This window comes from Squalius cephalus (genome assembly GCF_949319135.1).
Source record: "Squalius cephalus genome assembly, chromosome: 15".
NCBI classification, from domain to species: Eukaryota; Metazoa; Chordata; class Actinopteri; order Cypriniformes; family Leuciscidae; genus Squalius; species Squalius cephalus.
Window position 1 is genome coordinate 18,443,597 of NC_137136.1, and position 18,693 is coordinate 18,462,289.

Consider the following 18,693-nt stretch of genomic DNA (forward strand, 5'->3'; position numbering starts at 1 on the left):
AGTTTCAACTATTTTTGTACTCAAGAAACACAAAACTAAATATAAAATAGTTTAAACTGTTTTTGTACTCAAGGCACACAAAATAATAATAAGAAAAATAAATAATAAAGAAAAATAATATTTAAATATTAATTAACAACATGAACTTAATATAGGGTTAGGGTAGGATTTGCGTTAGGTTGAGGGTTAGTTGTTCCTGTGGTAAGTACAAATGTAAACAAGAACACTAAAATAAAGTGTTACCCAGATTTGTCCATTATGGTGCTAAAAACAAATATGATTTTAAATTTAAAAACAGATCACCTATTTTTTTGAGATCACCTAGGTGACTGTTTATGATGACTGCTCAGCTCATTAAACTTCTTAAAGAATGTAAATCATTTAAACATTATTCATATACATTTTAATTGCACAAAATATTGAAAAAATATTGGTATACAAGCACACACACACACACACACACATATATATATATATATATAGAGAGAGAGAGAGAGAGAGAGAGAGAGAGAGAGAGAGAGAGAGAGAGAGATTTTTATTTTTAGCCCACACTTTTATTAAGTCAGTGATAAAGACCCATCATTGCATCATCACAAAAACAATCAACACAGCAAAACGCTCAAAGTTAAATCCTCCTCCCACAGCACAACAAACCTCATTGAAACACCACTGTAATATAAAGGTTCCCAAATCTTGCATCTCCGTATAATACTTAAACTCAACTGAGATCCTAGATCTAATAAATACCTTAAACAACAGTAGGCTACACTATCCTGGCAATGCATATTTTGAATCATGTTTTTCCTTGAATATATATTGCCACTTTTGCTTGGCCAACTATAAAGTTTATCAACTGCCATTTGAATCTGTGATTGCGGTTGTATCCTGCCCCATAGATGAAAACCTTTGGTGTGAAACTTTCCTTAAAACCCAAAAACAATTTTCCTAAAACAAAAAGTGGTTTCAGCCTCACTGTAAAAAATGATTGATGCAAAAAGTTGTACAAATGAGGAAATACATGTTGGCTCAACATAATGGTTGTGACAAAAACGAAAAATATGTTTGGCCAATGATTGCATGATTTCCATGACTGAACTACAAAATATTCATCAAGAGAAAATAAATAATTGTGTTCACAGAATGTTTAACGTTGCACAAAAAATATTATGTTGGCCGAGCAAGAGGGAACAGCGTCAATCGTCTGAGCATGCGCAAAGAAGTTCTACCACACAGCAAAATCTCTGGTGTTAAGGACTCTTAGAGTAAAGAGTTAATTTTCTGGTGTTGAATTTCAAGGGATTAACACTGCTAGTGTAAACCGCACTCTCTGGCTGGTGTAAATTTGTAGAGTTACTAAATTTACACTGAGAGAGTGTTATTAGTTACATCCGGGACATTTACGCGCTGGGCGCGACGAAACGACCTGAAACTTTTTTCACTGACGCCATTTTCTTTGATTCGCGAAGCAAGGCATACGAGGAGGGAAAACGCAGATGTTAAGTGTTTTATCGCATTTATATATGCATTTTATTACATTATTTATGTGCTGTGAATGGCTAAACTGTTCTCAGAGAGGCATTTTCGTTGACGCGCGATGCTGAGCAGACCAGGATGAGGTTGCTTTTAAACAGAGAAACGACGAAAGTAAGTGTTTTATCTAATTTACAATATGTATTTTATAACATATTGATTTATAGAGAAATTTAAATGCTCTGCGTGCTTAAACGAGCCGAAACCTTTCTCAAAGGCGACATCTTTGACTCAATACGCAGCTGACGACGAGAAGGTTTTCTTGAAACGTTAACAGGGAAAACACCGAAAGTAAGTTAAGAGTTTTTAACCTAATTTACAACATGTATTTCATGGCATTATATTGTTTTATAACGATATTTATGTGATGTGCGCCTAAACCTTTCTCACAGAAAAACTTAACTGCCCTGCATATTTGACTCGTGACGCAGTGCAGACACGGAGTTTGCTTTTAAAGGTGACAACACAGAGTAAGTGTTTTAACTCATTTACAATACGTATTTTACAATGTTATTTTGTTTTATGACAATATTTGTGATGTGCAAATATCATAATGTATTCATCCTCAAACTATCTTTTACTCTCGTTTGCCAGCACACCTATCTTAACTGAAACCTAACGTTAACTGAAAAACAAATTTTCTTAGAATGTGTAACTTAAGTAATTCATTAAGATTAAATGTTTATGAAAATGTATTTATCAGATTAAATTTTGGTTGATGTTTGGATTCTTTCATGTTTAAATGTATTGATTTTGCTATTTGTGTTTGCTAGTGAGGGTCAGATTTTACAGATAATATATGAGATAATGTGCATAAACATAAAAAATAATCATTGTTGCTATTTGGTATAACTAGATTTTTTGTGTTTCATACCACTCATTTTGAATTTGTCCAGTCAAATTACTTTACAAAAGTATCCCCCCCCCCCCCCCCCCTTTTCCTTAAATAAAATTAGTTTTCAAACCAATTGTTTTCATGATCTGACTGCTAGATGTTTTCTTGCTTTTTAATTTTAGACTCAACTGACTGGGAAATCTCTGCCCATCACCTGCCTCCAACATCACAAAGTCACAAGAAAGGGAACAAGATTCTTCCATCAGACTATTTTTTAGTGAGATTTCTTAAGGTGCGTGTCTAAATGTATTCCTAAAGGGTTAGTTCACCTACAAATGGAAATTATGTCATTACTTCCCCTCATCCCGTTCCAAACATGTAAGACTTTCTTTCATCTTCACAACACAAATGAGGATATTTTTAATGAAATCTGAGAGCTTCCTGTCCCTCCATTGACAGTCCACGCAAATACCACTTTCAAGCCCCAGAAAGGTGTAAAGGTACATCATTAAAGTACTCCATGCGACTCCAGTGGTTTAACATACATTTTATTAAACTACACAAGTGCTGTGTTTGCAGCAACAAAACATTTACCACTTAATTTATAAAATATTAATTTCCAACATGCGTTGTTAAGTGAGCGTGCATCGAAGATTAATAATTTGTAAAAAAAAAAAGTTTTTTTGTTTTTTCGTGCAAACAAAGCACTCTCTAAAAAAATTAAGGTTAAACCACTTGAGTCACATGGATTACTTATGGTTTCCTTTATACCTTTCTGTGGCTTTGGAGGTGATAGTTGAATAGGCTGTCGATGAAGGGACAGAAATTTCTTAGATTTTATAAAAAAAATATCTTAAGTGTTCCGAAGATGAGCAAAACTCTTACTGGTTTGGAACAACATAAGGGTGAATAATTAATGACAGAATTTACATTTTTGGATGAATTAAGTCTATAATTTACTTAGTAAATCAGTAAATTTAAATAAATAAATTCAAGTCTTAATCTAACCAAAATAGTTTATTGTTTGAGTCACGAAAGTCTAAGATGATTGAACTTTTTCCACCATAAACTTGCTGTATTTATAAAACACAAATAGTATTAATTGTAATTGGTCTGGCTTTGTGTTGTCTAGGGAACCAGCAGTCCAGGATTTTGAGAAAGTTGGATCTGCACAGCCTTTCCTGCTCTGTGAAACAACTAGGCACAACTTTACTGTTAGCAACTGGACACTGATCCACTCATATCCTGCAACTGTTTTTCATCTGTTGAATGTTGTTGCTGTACTGTTGCAAAGTCGAAGGTATTGACTCAACTTCACTGACACAGGACTTACATTCACTGACATGTACAGGACTTGAAGTATTAGATAGACCATTTGATGAGCAGCTTTCATATAATTCTGATGACAGAAATGGCTTTGCCTTCATTTATTTTAAAAGTTATCCTATGATGTAAAGGGACTTGTTCGTTAATAAAAACTAGTTTGTTAAAACAACTGTTTGCATTTTGCCTTTATTTTTAACTTTATAATGAACAGAATTCAACTATGATCCCAGACTAAGGTTACATTTTAACTTTCTGGATTGTTTTGATGTGCATTCAATGTTATCAATAGGTTAAATGCTTTGCTTTTATTTCTGAAAAGATTCCTTTTGTCAAAAAGCACCTCTTATAAATACAAACTCAATTCGAGTCAAAATTAACAGTCCTGAAATGTATAAATTGATTCCCAATAGTATTACAAATCAATACAGATCAATTCTACAAGAGTTGCATTTTATGTTAAACTTTACATCTTATGTAGTGTTAATATGGCAACAACTCGGTAGTGTTCAAAGAAAAACACACATTTGGTGTTAAATTTTGACACTACACACTGGTATTGGGTAAATTCAACACTAACAAGCAGAATCACTGAAGGAGAAAATCACAAATTGTAAGTTACCATTATGGAGATGGGTGTTTGCTTTTGTTGGGCTCTTGACCATGTTTGACTGAGTTTCATTTTGTAAAGCAGATATTTGTTTTTCCAGTACAGCTATTGACTAAGAGTGATATGCCATGCTATTTTATTAGCATGACAGGCAAGTTCATTTGGATTTAAAAAAATACATAAAATGTACTTAATCAGAGCATAATGTGTAATTTATTTGAAATAACGAAAAATAGTCTTTTAGGCCAACATGAAATATTTAATTAATACAACATTTTATTTCAATTTGAGTCTGCTTGTTGGCCCAACAAGCTATGTTTAGTCAACAGAAAATATTTAATTGACACAACATTCTATTTCAAGTTCAGTCTACATGCAGGGGTAGTCAGCGCAACTTAAATTGGGCCAACTAAAAATTTTAGGTGCAACGGGTCACTAGAAATTTTTATGTTGGAGAGGCATATTTTTTTTTACAGTGCTGTTACATTCCAGAAAACAGTGATAAATTGTTTCTCTGAACCCACAAAAACCACAACCTTCATTGACATTTAGGTTAATGATTGAGACAAAAGCATTCACAGCAACAGCCCCCTTCAGGATTCTCCATTGTAGATCTCCTGATTTTTTCATCAATGGTGGTTTATATAAGACCCTCCAATGTGGTTTAACTTCATTTCCCACATCAAATTTCTCTTTCCAGACATTATCCATTTTCTCACACAGTGTTGACTTGTATAAATGTTTTGTTAAAATATTGTACATCACTTTTCCACTTAATTCATCAAATAGTAAGTCAAGAAGCCCATTCAAATTTAACAAAATACCAGACATCTCCTTTAAATCTGGTGTAATCCAGTGCTTGGGAAAAGGGTCTCTCATATCAGGAAGCAAAAGTCCTTCCTTATATCTTTCAATAAGTAAAAACTCCTCTGCTGTCAGTTTCTTTCTCCATAACTCCATGATTGTTGAGGTTTGTCGCATAGATTTTTGTCGTAATAACGATGCCACAGCGCAACGTCTTTTAGTTCAGATCCGGCCACTTTAGGCTATGACTCATCTTTACCGTCTGGGTTTCACACAGCCTCTGAGAAAGATTCGGCACTTGATCTGTTATGTCCAAACGGGCCCCCTTAACTAGAGGCTCCTCCAACAACCAGAACAGTGAGTTTGCATCCATCCACTCTGTGAAGAATGTTTTTTGCGACTTCTCTCCATACCACATCCACTGAGCCTGTTAGAAACTTCTGGATGAACTGTAATCGTAATTTTGCGTACCTGCTTGATAGAGACACCAACCCTTGTTGTCCCTCCTCCAATGGCAAGAGAGAGAGAGAGAGAGAGAGAGAGAGAGAGAGAGAGAGAGAGAGACATGTGTTAGAAGCAGGAAGGAGGAAAATAATCTGTCGCTTGTTTGTGCAGTAGCAATCTTCATTCATATAACAGCTCCCTCCCCTGTCTAGCACAGTGGCCTAATTATCAGATTCGAAGTAGTCCGTTTGAAGTTGCAGTCCGTCTCTGACAACAATGAAAGACGTGATTTTTGTACTGATGTTATGTGCGGGATATCTGGCTTCCAACAAACTGAACGGTAAGACATTGCTATAGAAGCTTGCAACTTACAGCTAGTGTCATACCAACATCAGTGATGATAACCTTTTTTTTTTTTTTTTTTTTTTTTTTTTTTTTTTTTTTGCTGCGTAAACTCTTCAAGTGTTTCAAGTATGTGTCCAGTATCGATATAGTTTAATTCTGGAATTTATTTATATGCCTACTCTCTTCTTGCTCGCGCATCTAGCTTGCGGTTTATAATAAACGTTTTACTTTTCACATTATTCTTGAAAGCTGCGTGTAGCAGAACTTTTAACCCTTGGCCACTGTAAAGCGATTGCAAAGATGGAGATGCCTGAATTGCGTTTACCCAGAGTTAAGAACGAGCCTGATTTAAACTTTCTGATTTAAAGCATCTCTGTGACGTATTATGTAGGCTAAATAATGCTGCCACACGCGAAACGCGTTAACGCGACAACACACACAGCAGCAATGAAATTTTTGTAGGCCTACTTGAGACTTCATTTGCATATGTGACGCGATGGTACGTTGGTATATATGTATACAAACATCAGACGTTATATTTGTTCATGATGCATTGGTAGCGTTGTGAGTGATGTCAGTCTTATCTCATGCCCAGTTTTAACTTGTTCGTTTAACGTTCTTTCTCAAGGTAGAAAACTTAACAGCTTAAACGATGGCTCTTAGAATGGCTCTTTAATTTTAGCAAACTGCCAAAAAAACCTTTTCAGACTGTTTGCAGCTGAACCAAGAATACATAAATAAATAAATAAATAAATATACCAAGGCTCAACATTAAGCCTTTTCATTTGATTGTCCTTCGGTCGGTCATTCACTTGTCCGAGTAAAAACATTTGTTTGTCCAGGGGAAAAAAATAGATTTGTGTGTGTGTGTGTGTGTGTGTGTGTGTGTGTGTGTGTTGTAAATATAATTTATACCGAATTAATATTCTCATCACTGTTCAGTCAGCCTTGACAAATATAAATGGGCATATTCATGATATTTTATATCATATAACCTGTAATATAATTTTATATTTTATAACCTGCATGGTTTCACAGTGAATGTGTATTCACTAAATGCATGTCGTCGTATAATGGGGTTTTGAAAGTAATGCTTTATAAATGCAACTTATTAACTTGGCGATTGCATAAATGATACGAGAAATAGGCCTATCATTCGTGCTATAGGCCTAGATAGGCTACGCACTTTCATGAGATCGGGCTCAGTAGGCCTAAGTGAATTTAAAAATTAGCATATACACACCTTTTACAGTTTGTAACCTATGGCATTGTGTTTTACGTTTTTCAGAATGTCCCACAACGCAGAAAATACTTCACTGTGAGAACATGGTTACCTCCAAGGGATTTGCATACCATGTGCCTCAGAACATGACAGTTTACCTGAGAGATCGCCATTGCGAACATGGATGGTATGATACGGTAAGCACGTTTTTTTTGTTTTGTTTCATTTAAAAAACAAATTAATATATTACAAATATAGGCAATTTAATTTTATTTATTTTTTGGTAATCATTGCGTTTTTCTTTTGTGCATAGAATGGAACGTTTATTGTTGACTCAACTATCGATGGGGAGAAGTTAGGATCTGTTGTGGCTGTGACTCCTCAGAACCTGACACTGAGCACTTGTGCAAGCCTTCAATGGCAAATCCAATGTGACAACATTCAGGTAGTAGCAACAAATGTGTATCTGTCTGTGTATTTACACATGATAAGATCATAAGTGCTGAATAAATAAATGCAGTGCATAGACTCCAATATCAATTTGATTGCGGGCAAGTGAGGTCCTAATGATATTATTCTCGTTCTGTTACAGTTTCACTGTACTATTAATTATACAGGTAAGCGCCACAAAGCATCACACCATAAATGCTCTTGTCTATTAAACATCTTAGGCCTGTTTATTAGAGGATTAGTTCACCCAAAACTGTGTTATTTATGTAACCAACATGAAAGGAGATGTTAGGCAGAATGAGAGTCTGTTACCACTTACATTCATTATTTGAGAGGATGCATCATGCAATGATAATGTAACAGCATAAATAAGGTGTGCATTTGTGTGTTTGTTTAAAGTGAAACATCGAGCAACACATGACTTCCTGCCAGAAAATTACACATTTACAGGAGACAAAGATGGTAACCAAAGTAAACATCTTAAATTAGTTATGAAAACTCCACCATTAACTGAGTTTGTCTTTATCATGTGCTATGCACACCTCTCTCTTGTCATGTTTGTTTCAGCAATTTCTCTCAACTGGCTAATTGCTGTAATTGTGGGGAGTGTGGTTGTGTCTGCTACCATCCTGTCTGTTACCATTTGGGTTTTTTGGGAAAAAATTGTAAGAAGGTAAGTGCCTGTTATAAATGTTTGTGTTCAGTATTGTTGTTGTTGGTCGTGGGATGTACATGTACATACTAATGATATTACCCCATGAAGATAAGAATATGTACACATTAATGTGTGCCTCCGGTACACAATAAAAAGCATATTACCAGTTTTTTGTAATAATAATAATTGTCTTTTTATATATTTGTTTTTCTATAATATTTGGAACTGTTTTTACATTTTTTTTTTTCCTAGGTCTGACTACACTCCAGGTGAAGGTGGATCTGAGATTTTGAATTTTGAATGTCCGAGTCACAAAGGTCATCCATATTTGTAATTAGTTCTATGGCATTATTTGTTTGCTGGTGTTACTAATATTTTTTATCTAAAGTGATGTAATTCTGACATTTAAAGTGTGCCTCAAGTGACCAAAAGTGTCTGTATACTTTTTGTATGCATCTTTTTTTTTTTTTGTCATGGTCTCCATGAGATAAACTAGACCTGCTATACATTAAGCATTTTTAACTACTATGTCATAACATTTAACATTATTGTGTGTTCACTTAAATATCTTGTGTTATAAGGTCATGTGTTGTCTTCGCTCCTGATGGTTGTGATGTTACAAATAAATACAAAATGTCTCATGCATGAATGTAAGAGCTTCTTTCAAATGTATTGGATGACTGGATGGAATAATTATCTATCACCATTGTTTGTGTTGCAGCAGACCAGAGGAATGTATGACATACTCTTATGATGACATCAGCAAACTGTATGCAGTCACTGTGATTCATGACTGGCAGGACTTTCCTTACTGCAGCTTTCCCAGTCAAACCCAACCCACCTCTTTTAGCTGTGTGCAGCTACTCCGTTTGCAGTGCAGAAGCAGCACTGGCTCATTGTGCTTTCACGTGACGCGTTTACAGTGGGCAACTGATCTGCGGATGTAAACCAGAAACACAACAATAATTCATTATTTTTATTTCAAATCCAAAAGTTTTTTTTTCAGAATTGTGATGCTCTTTGTAGGGTAACATGTGGGAAGATGCCCCTTAAGAACAATGTGGATTTACATTTAGACTGTAACATATTTAGGCCCTGCAAGTTTAGCATGTGCAGGATGAGAATGCATCAGCCAATGTGTTATTTTAAAATAAATAAATTTAAACATTTGCTAATTTAGTTGTTGTATAGCACAAAAAAAAAAGAGCGATCAATTGGCCCCCTAAAATATTAAAGGAGGGATAAGTTGCCCTTTATGCTAATTCTTATTCATATTTATATAGGCCTATTGTTATAGTGTCATTAATGTTTAATACTAAATTTAGAGCTATTCTATTTATAATGTTATTTTGACAATTTAGTAAAGGTACAATTTTGAAAGGTAAAATTATAATGACTTTTAATTATTATGTGCAGGCATATGAATATTTACTTTTCTAATTTCCCATATTTTATGAAGATATGTCATAATAGAAACACCATGAAATCAAATTGAATGATTTCTCTTAACTAGCTGCGAAGATGTCTGAAAGGCTTCATCTAATTCATGAAACTATAATAGCCCCATTAATTACAATTATTCAATTTAAAAATAATAAAAAGTAACAAAATGCTGTAACTTTTACGCCACGAATCCAAAAACATTGATGAAACATCCACACATCCCTCATTGCAAATAGACACAAACAAATTTGATATTCAAATAAATGTCATCATATTGTCCAGAGACAAAAAAATTAGATCAATTAACATCAAAACTGTTTCGCTGACATCTTAAAATGCAGATAATGATATTCAGATGAAATTACAAAATAAAAATACGCAATAAACGGTATTTGTGTGAAACTGGCGTGAGGCTTCGGGATTTCTTGCCGTAGGCTATATTGGACGCAGCCAGTCTGTTTTTTTTTTTTTTTTTTTTTTATTATTATTATTATTTTATTATTATTAATTGCTGAACACTTTAGCTATCTTAAATTAATACGTTTATTTGTTACTTTCTTATACGCGCCATACTTGGTGAGAATATGGTCGTTTTAAATCGTGTCCGGGGGGTAAAAAAGCGTTCAGGCTATAGTTGTTACTATAATTTTTACTTTCATTAAGTTTTCTTTTTTTATTATGAATTTGTAATCTAGTTTTTTCTATTTTTATTTCGTTTCCACTTTACAATTCTGTTTTTATTAGTTTTTCAGTGTTTTATTTTTAATTTTATCTTTTAGCGTAGGCTATAGGCCTATCTTAGGCCTACATGTAACACAAATCTGCGGGCAAGACGACATGAAAGATAATGATAAAATAAGAAATTGTTCATAGGCAGACGTCTTTCTGTTACTGTGCAACATCTACATGACAAACGGGTAAAACTCTGATAAAGAAATCACTAATTTCGCACTTCAATGTCAAGGCAGGACAGAGGTTTCCGTTTATTTGTGCTCTTGGCGTCGCGCGCATGTGTAGACATATTCGCCTCAGTTTTATCTAGATCGATCACACAGTGCATAATCTATTACTATAGACAGAGGTCACATGTTTGTTTGTGTGTGTGTGCTTATGTTAACTAGCCTATGTCATTTAAATTCATCAATTAAATAAAAATATAAACCATGGCCTATTCTGTGAACTGAATTGTCCCTATTGTAATTGTTATTTTAATCTGACATGGGTCACATTAAAAATAGCCTCCCTGAAAAGTTAAAGTAGGCTATACGAAAAAAAAGAAAACTCTTGGACGTGTATTTATGGATGGAGTAAGAACATGAGGTAGGTGTTTAAAAGATATTACGTGCGCAGTTTAAGTATGATGAAGTCAGCACTCTTTAACTTAATGTTGTCCAAATTAACACGTCTATAATGAACATAGGCCAACGCACCAATGTCAAAATCATGACCCATTTTAAAAACTCTAGTTAGTTGATTTAAATCAATCAATTAGCCTAAATAAATTATTTGATAAACTCCACCGACCCGGTACCGGGATCGAAAATCTTTGTTATGATGTTCGTACGTTCTTTTAATAAACTTCCTTATATGGTATTAGACAATTCATGGTATCATTTTAAAGCTTAGAATCTAAGCTTTACAAAGAATACCATCACTTTCGTTTTCATGATACATGTCGAATGAAATATTAGCTTAAATATGCATTGGTCCCAGGCAAAAAATTCCGCTTTATGATTGCGAAGAAATATTTCTACAAATATTTATTTTTTATATATTTCACAAAACAGTCAAGTCATATATCACAAGAAAGCTCTCATTCTAAGGAATTTGACGATGTAGATTATTACATTGTGAGACAATCATAGACCGAAATATCTTCAAAAGAATCGCGCAGTGAAATAAAATCAAACAGAGATGACAGATAAAAGTATCACATTCCTGCTCCGATGGCGGCTTCAGTCAGCCGCAAACAGCCACATAATCTATATCACCTTTTAGCTTAGGATGTAATCTTTCAAATGAGACCATTTTCACGTTTCTGTGAGCTTTCCTTGGTAAGAAAAACCTTTTCGAATGAACTGAGAGAAGACGCGCTCTGAGCGCTCTGACACTAGATCTCCATGCCATTTGTATAGGCGCGAGCCTTACTCACAAAGCAACTGCTAAGGCAAGCATTTAGTATATATATCTAACCGGAACTAATCTCGCGTCGCATATCTGTGACGGACTTATTACAAAAGACGCGAGTTCAACAGAGTCGGATCGGATGCGCTTCCTTGATCACTTCCGGGTAAGCGCGAGCTCTCTTTTGAGTAAGATAGCCGCGAATTTGCGTATGTTATTATAGTTTATGAACTGTTTTGATTTTTAAAATTGCATCTAGAAAGATAAAAGCATCAATGGCATTGATAAAAGCGATCTTTGGAAGTGCAACTGGTTTCTAAATGGACGATTTGGAGTTGTTGGAGAATGCGCACTCTCCAGAGACGCACTTAGCTTTTGGGTACGTATGGTACATGGTTTTTCAGCATTTACAATGTTTATATAAATATTTTAATTAAAATATTGTTAGTTTGAAATGTGAAAGCACAGCAACCAATCTGATAAACTATTATTTGAAAATAAATGTCAAACGTTTTGGATATGGAAAATATTATTGCGCAATAGTTTACAACTTTGCATAAGTGGAATAAAATGGTAATTTCAGTAAATCTACATTTTGATATTGTGAAATGGATATTATTACAGTGCAGAAACTATGTATAAATAGTGTTTTTCTTTGTTTCATGTTCTGTTGAAGATTGGCACTGTGGGCACTGTTGGCACAGCTGGCATAGTTGGCATCAGATCTCCAGGAGGCTGGCCGGTGATGTTGAGGTGATGCACAACACAGGTGACAAATCTGATGCCAATATAATGAATTAAATAAATCTGGAGGATGAGGATCCTGTTCTAGATTGTAATAGACCACAGATTTTAGGCAAATAATTTGTAAAATGATAAGTCTTGTATCTTCTGAAAGAACAAAATGATAAAAATCATAAAGCGCCTATTTTTTTCTTTCTGTTTATTATATCACAGACACCATATACTATAATATTTATCACATTCAGCAGTGTTTTATATAATTTCAAAGTGTTTTCTGTAAAATGACACTGGAATATTGCATATATTCCACTGTATATGGGTATGAGCAGAGTTTAGATTTGGGTAGGTGGATATTACATAAAAAAAAGGTAATATTCCTCCCTTCAGATTAATATGCACATCTTTTTCATTTTTTAGTGTAGAGAAAAAAATCTTTTTTCCAGTGTTTGCTGGCATCTAGAGGAAACAGCCATAAGTGTCTGCATGTTGCTAGACCCCACAGGGCCTGAGTTACACACTTTCAAAAATGAATTTAAAATAAAAAAATCAAAAAGCGCCTATATTTTTTTGGTTTTATTACAGCTCAGACAACATATACTTAAATGTTTATCACTTTTAGCACTGTTTTATGAATCTGCAAAGGGTTTCCTGTAAAATGACACCAAAATTGTCTATTTTGGAAAAAAATATGTGGAAATGGGAGGCTTTTCAATTTCGGTAGGAAAATCCAGGCGGAAATCCCCAAAAATGGTCGAGGAGTGTAAGAGGTTAAAATATTACAAATTAAATTCAAAAGCAATCGCAAAATCAAAATTAATTAATTTGAATTGTATTGAAATTAAATTAGAAAATACACTTAAAGGATGTTTATATATTTTTATATACTTTTCATAGTGTGTCTTGAGGAAGAAAAGTAAACTGCAGCCTATATTGCGCCAAACATAATTTGAAAAGGCAAATTTAAATTGCCTTCAAATCATCATCATCATCACCCTAATTTCATTTTCAGGCACCTTTTGTAATAATTTGTGAGGCCTTTCTTTGGATCTCAATATCACTGTTGGAAAGGGTTAGCTGAAGTAATTTCTGAAGAACAGTGCGCAGTTTAACTGCTCAGCTCAGGCCTATCAAACTATGAGTATGGTCAATATCACAAAACATAGGGCTACAAATTTTTATTTTCCAGATAACAAGAATTTGAACTGGTTGTGTAAATGCAGCTATTATTTTGTCTTGTGGACTCTGTTATGTAAAATCACTTTTTCAGTGCATAACTGAAAAGCATGAGATATATACGATGCCTCTTTAAAAAAGAAAAGCAAAAAAAAAACCCATTTTCCTACTAAGACATATGACATCAACTAAGATTGCAATATGATGATAAATATAGCTGCGGCATGACTGAGCAAAACTAGGCCTATTCCATATTTTTCAAGAAAAACTATAAATATTTATCAGAGAGCGGTCGCAATCCGTAAAGAACGAGGGATGAGCGTGAGATGGAGAGCAGCGAGGAGCGCGAGGTCTCTATTCGCGCATATTTATAAATCCATGCTAAAAACTATTGTCTCATTACATTTGCAGTGTTGTGCGTATGATGGGTGACAAAAGGGACGACCACACAGTTTGCCTGTCCAAACGGCCATGGCTGGATTTCCCGAAACCTGGGCTGCGTTCAGCCCATAGACTGTAAAAAAATAGAAATTTTGTCAGCCCCGACAAAACGTTGCACAACGTTTTTTAAACAGAAACGGTGACGCGTTGAACACACTGTTCTGATGACGCAAGAGTTGCAACTATGGCAGCTGAGAAGGCCATTCTTTGTGTTCTTTGTGAAGAATTTTCGGAGCCTGATGAAGTCGGTATAAATATGTTTAATACTACAAAATATGCCCGATGTTACAGTTACTGCACTTGCCGCCCAGAACAAAAGAGAACATCCCAATCGAGTGAAGGGATTGCTGAAACTTAAATGGAAGCACACATCTTACCTAATTCAGACTAAAACACATCTATTTAGCCTCACACACTGACTTTATTTGTAGTTCATACTGTTTTAATACCCTGTATTTTCTTTCTCATTTTTAGGAAAAGCACTTAATTACCATTGTTTATTTCTATACCAAATGTCATACACTTGCAATGAAGCTAAAAATAGAAACTACATCATTATGTTGATATCCTATATTTTTACAATAAAACTTACGACAAACATGCCTTCTAATATCCTCAGTTCTGAATATGAATATGCGAATATGAATCGCGTATACCGAGCTGCATCGAACACATTTGTAAATTACTTTCCTTGAACCCATTGTGCGAGTTCACTTTAATACCGCGTGCTTTATATACATGTTGCTGCTGATTGGACTGCAGTTCTGACACACCCACCAAACAGGAGAAAACGTATCTCAAACCCCGTTGCACACCGGTGCACGCCGTTTCCAGGAAACATGACGTTCAACCCGGAAACCTTAGCAAAACGTTGCGCACCGTTTTGAACTTGAACGTGCCCCTGTATAGCCTACCTTAATCTAGCTGTAACCGTATTGTTATAGGGTGAATTGCCCTAGTGTGGGACACTGCTTAATGTGGGACACCTAAGGTCTAGTCAGTGTTTGTAGGTCCCCCATAAATACATGAATGACAGTGAAACTGTGGGTTTGACAAAGCTGTGGTGTCATGTGATCAAAATCACATGACCTATCAAATGTCCAATCATATTTGAGGGTGGAGCAATCAATCATCAAACAGGAGGCACCTTGTGTGAAGACCATTAGTGACAGAGTTTTAACAAATTTGATATTAAAGGGATAGTTCACCCAAAAATGAAAATTCTGTCATTATTTACTCTCCCTCAAGTTGTTCCAAACCTGTATGATTTCCTTTCTTCTGCTAAACACAAAAGAAGATATTTTACAGAAGGTTGGTAATTAAACAGTTGCTGGCCCCCATTGACATCCATAGTATTTTTTTTTCCTACTATGGAAGTCAATGGGGTCCATCAGTCGTTTGGTTACCGACTTTCTTCAAAATATCTTCTTTTGTGTTCAGCAGAAGAAAGAAAGTCATACAGGTTTGGAACAACTTGAGGGAGAGTAAACGATGACAGAATTTTCATTTCAATTTTCATATCCCTTTAAGGAGTTAAATACATTTTAAACAAAGCAATCCTGCTACTTTTTAGCCTAATATGCTTATGAAATGTTTGTCCATCAAGAAATAGTGTATTGTTGTGTGTATAAACTATATATTTTATATTTTTAACAAATTTCCTAGTGTCCCACATTAGGAAATGTGGTTTCCAAATCCGGGCAGCATGATTAGCCTAATGTGGGACAGTACTTCAATGAGTCAAAGATGTGTGGTGGGGCTTGTGGGACAAACATGGTTATTTACATGGTTTTAGTCAATGCGATATTAGAATACTGTTAATGCAGATTTTTACAGTCATGTGAATTTTTTATTCTTGGAGGACGGTTTGAAGGCTCTTTTTTTTGTGTGTATGTGTCCATGCGCATGCGTATGTACGTGTGTGTGTGTGTGTGTGTGTGTGTGTGTGTGTGTGTGTGTGTGTGTGTGTGTGTGTGTGTGAAGTAGGTAGTTGACTTAAAATATATATAGCTCTGAATTTAAAAACGCAGGAGAAAACCAATAAATCCATTCCACTTTATTTTATGCATCTGATTAATTCAATGAAATGTATTTCAGATCACAATGGCAAAGGTAAGAAAGACAGGGACAGATTGTCAGATGCAGAAAGAGAGGCAGAAACAGGGAAAGGATAAGAGAAAGAAACTTAATCAGTGGAGGCAGGACAGGATGAAAGGAGCCATAGAGAAGTAGGCAGATTGTTGAGGATGGTGGGGTCCTTGGCCTCAGCTGAGACTGTTGGCCAGGGCATGGAATGTCTCTAAATCTACTCTCCAGCGCAGGATAAAAGGCAGTGGCCACTTTCACCATACAATAGGAAGAAAACCACTGATTAACAAGGAGGATGAAGCTGAACTGGGGCAAGTTATATGCACATTAGGAAAATGCGGATTCCCCCTAAGAATGCTGGACATACAGAAACTGGCCTATCAATTTGCAGAGAAGAAAGGAATTAGAGGATTCAGCAAAGAAAGATTTGGGATTCACCTAACCCTAATCCTATACCCTAACCCTAACCCATCCTATCCTATCCTAATCCTATTCACCTAACCCTAATCACCTAATCCTAACAAAGTTAGGATTCACCTCACCCTAACCCTAATATTGTATTATCGGTCTGATGATGTTCAGTTATCCATGTTTCATCCATCCATAACCAAGAGAATTACTAACTAAGATTTAAGAGAGAATCTAAAATAAAATAAGATTTTACTATTCTACATGTATCAATGTGATTTTTGGTCTTTTATCATAGATTTTTCAGTGTCCCACATTAGGAAACTGCAGATTGTCTCAGACGACTTGCAATAAGAGCACTAATATGTCTATAATTTCTCTTATGAATGGGTTATCTGAATTTTCTCTTTTGATTTGATTAGGACACATCCTGGGGTTTTTAAAATGGCATGGGTGCAGGATTTAATGTTTTGGTTACACATCGCAATATGTCACAGAAGTCTGAAGTGCAAAAAATGTCCCACATTTGGGCAATTCACCCTACGTGTTTCCCGAAACGTTCTTGGTTTTAGAGTCTTCGTAGCGCGCTAATAGACGTTACCGGGAAATCCAGACCATGATTCTATAGGCCTAATATAAGGCTAGCTACTAGGCTATTGCATAAACTATCACGGGGATTTTTCTAGAGTAGGCTCAGGATCTCTATTGTAGGGTGACCAGCGTCATGAAAAATTCGGGACAGTCCCGAAATCTAAGCTGTTGTCCCGAAAATTATACTAAAGCAAAATCTTGAGTAGCTGTCTGATAAAACATTAAACACTGTCTGTGGAGGTTGAGTCGTCCTGCAGCCAGGCCCCGCCGGCTGCTCATTGGCTGCAGCATCTTTTTTTTCTTTTTTTTTTAAGTTCTACAATGATACAGTAAGGCGCGAATTTATATGCATTGATGACCATAAGGGAGCGCAAGTTGCAGCAGCCGTGAGGACAGTGAATGTGCAGGCAACCAGTCGTACATGAGTGATTGATTGGTCGCGGCACTGTGTGCAAAAAAAAAAATACTTCGGCCTAATGTCTGATGTCGGGTCACACGAAGCAAACCATCTAGGCTACACAATTAATTGCTTTTCTTATTTAATGACCGACAATTTAGTTGTAATAATAATTTTGGCATAAGGCTTATAGCGTTAGGCTATAGCATGAAAGGTCTGATTTACGCACTGTTACAAAAGTCATTGTTTTAGTTTTTTTTACAATGACATTTGAGTTCATGATTTTAAATATTTATTTATTTATTTTTTGTGGCAGACTAAAGACCAATGACAGACTGTTGATCTTTGAATAAAAATATGTTTGGTTCAGGTTTGAAATAGGCCTACATTATCTTTTATTATAGGCTATGTAGTCTAATAGTAGGCCTACCCCACCAAAGCACCCCCCTTTGTGTGTAGCCTATCAGTTCACATGAAAAGAAAGAGAGAAGCTAGAATCAGTGAAGGTACATTAATACTGCCAAAATATAGCAGGATTAAACCTGCTGGTCATAAACCTTCCACCTCTATGCAGAGAAAAACTCCTCTATGGGGTTTAAGAAGGGGAATATGGAAGCAAGAATAATACTGACATCCTGGGATGTGCAGCGAACCAGTCTGTGACTGCAGCAGAGTGGTGGAATGCCACATTATCCCACACAACAACAAAGGTAGGGCAGTTTGATGCCCCTCGCCTTCACTCCTCTGCTGGCACAAGTTGATTATGTAGGTCATTCAGAAAAGAAATGAGCCTCTCTGTATTGTAGGGGCCAGTGAGTGGTTTGTGTAACAGCAAACCATCATTGGACAGTGCTGCACACATCGTGATGTTAGCTCCTCTCTGGCCTGGGACATCCACGGTTGCTCTCTGTCCAATCACATTTCTTCCCCTGCGTCGTGTTTTTGCCAAGTTGAATCCAGCTTCATCCACAAAGATAAAAGTATGTGGAGTTCGGCTGGCTTCCATCTCCTGGCTTCCATCTTCCATTACCCTCTAAATTACAGACAGTTTTACAGTAATTTACAT

At 35.6% G+C, this 18,693-nt stretch overlaps 1 protein-coding gene and 2 long non-coding RNA genes across 6 annotated transcripts in view; 2 read left to right on the top strand and 1 right to left on the bottom strand.

The window, feature by feature from the left end:
• Nucleotides 1-383: 383 nt before the first annotated feature.
• Nucleotides 384-18,693, bottom strand: part of LOC307172706 — a 118,317-nt gene continuing 100,007 nt past the window's right edge. Inside the window, exons 2-4 of one of the 2 annotated variants that reach the window (XR_013823749.1) lie at nt 8,965-9,153; nt 4,773-5,608; nt 384-968 (exon numbers count right to left, since the gene is read on the bottom strand). This is a non-coding gene — a long non-coding RNA (uncharacterized lncRNA). Of the gene's footprint in view, nt 969-3,853; nt 5,609-8,964; nt 9,154-18,693 lie in introns of those variants that run through there. The other variant, XR_013823750.1, reaches the window with a different exon arrangement.
• LOC307172707 lies at nt 998-3,853 on the top strand. The gene is made up of 5 exons (XR_013823751.1): nt 998-1,644; nt 1,748-1,821; nt 1,923-2,000; nt 2,548-2,657; nt 3,498-3,853. It is a non-coding gene; the product is annotated as an uncharacterized lncRNA (long non-coding RNA).
• LOC307172704 (uncharacterized protein) lies at nt 5,707-9,939 on the top strand. Of its 3 annotated transcripts, none has more exons than XM_079895265.1 (8): nt 5,707-5,886; nt 7,180-7,310; nt 7,427-7,558; nt 7,706-7,730; nt 7,963-8,025; nt 8,131-8,236; nt 8,471-8,535; nt 8,940-9,939. In XM_079895265.1, exons 1-8 carry the CDS (start codon nt 5,823-5,825, stop codon nt 8,957-8,959), a joined length of 606 nt encoding a protein of 201 aa, XP_079751391.1. In that variant the 5' UTR covers nt 5,707-5,822; the 3' UTR covers nt 8,960-9,939. The 3 variants fall into 3 exon arrangements, with proteins under 3 accessions (XP_079751391.1, XP_079751392.1, XP_079751390.1); XM_079895266.1 differs by having other exon boundaries at nt 8,943-9,792; XM_079895264.1 differs by lacking the exons at nt 8,471-8,535; nt 8,940-9,939 and having other exon boundaries at nt 5,725-5,886; nt 7,963-8,326.

Coding starts and splice junctions, on each gene's coding strand:
- LOC307172704 (XM_079895264.1), top strand. CDS start 5,823: ATGAAAGACGTGATTTTTGTACTGATGTTATGTGCGGGATATCTGGCT. Junction 7,311..7,426: donor AACATGGATGGTATGATACG/GTAAGCACGTTT, acceptor TTTTGTGCATAG/AATGGAACGTTTATTGTTGA. Junction 7,559..7,705: donor TCCAATGTGACAACATTCAG/GTAGTAGCAACA, acceptor GTTCTGTTACAG/TTTCACTGTACTATTAATTA.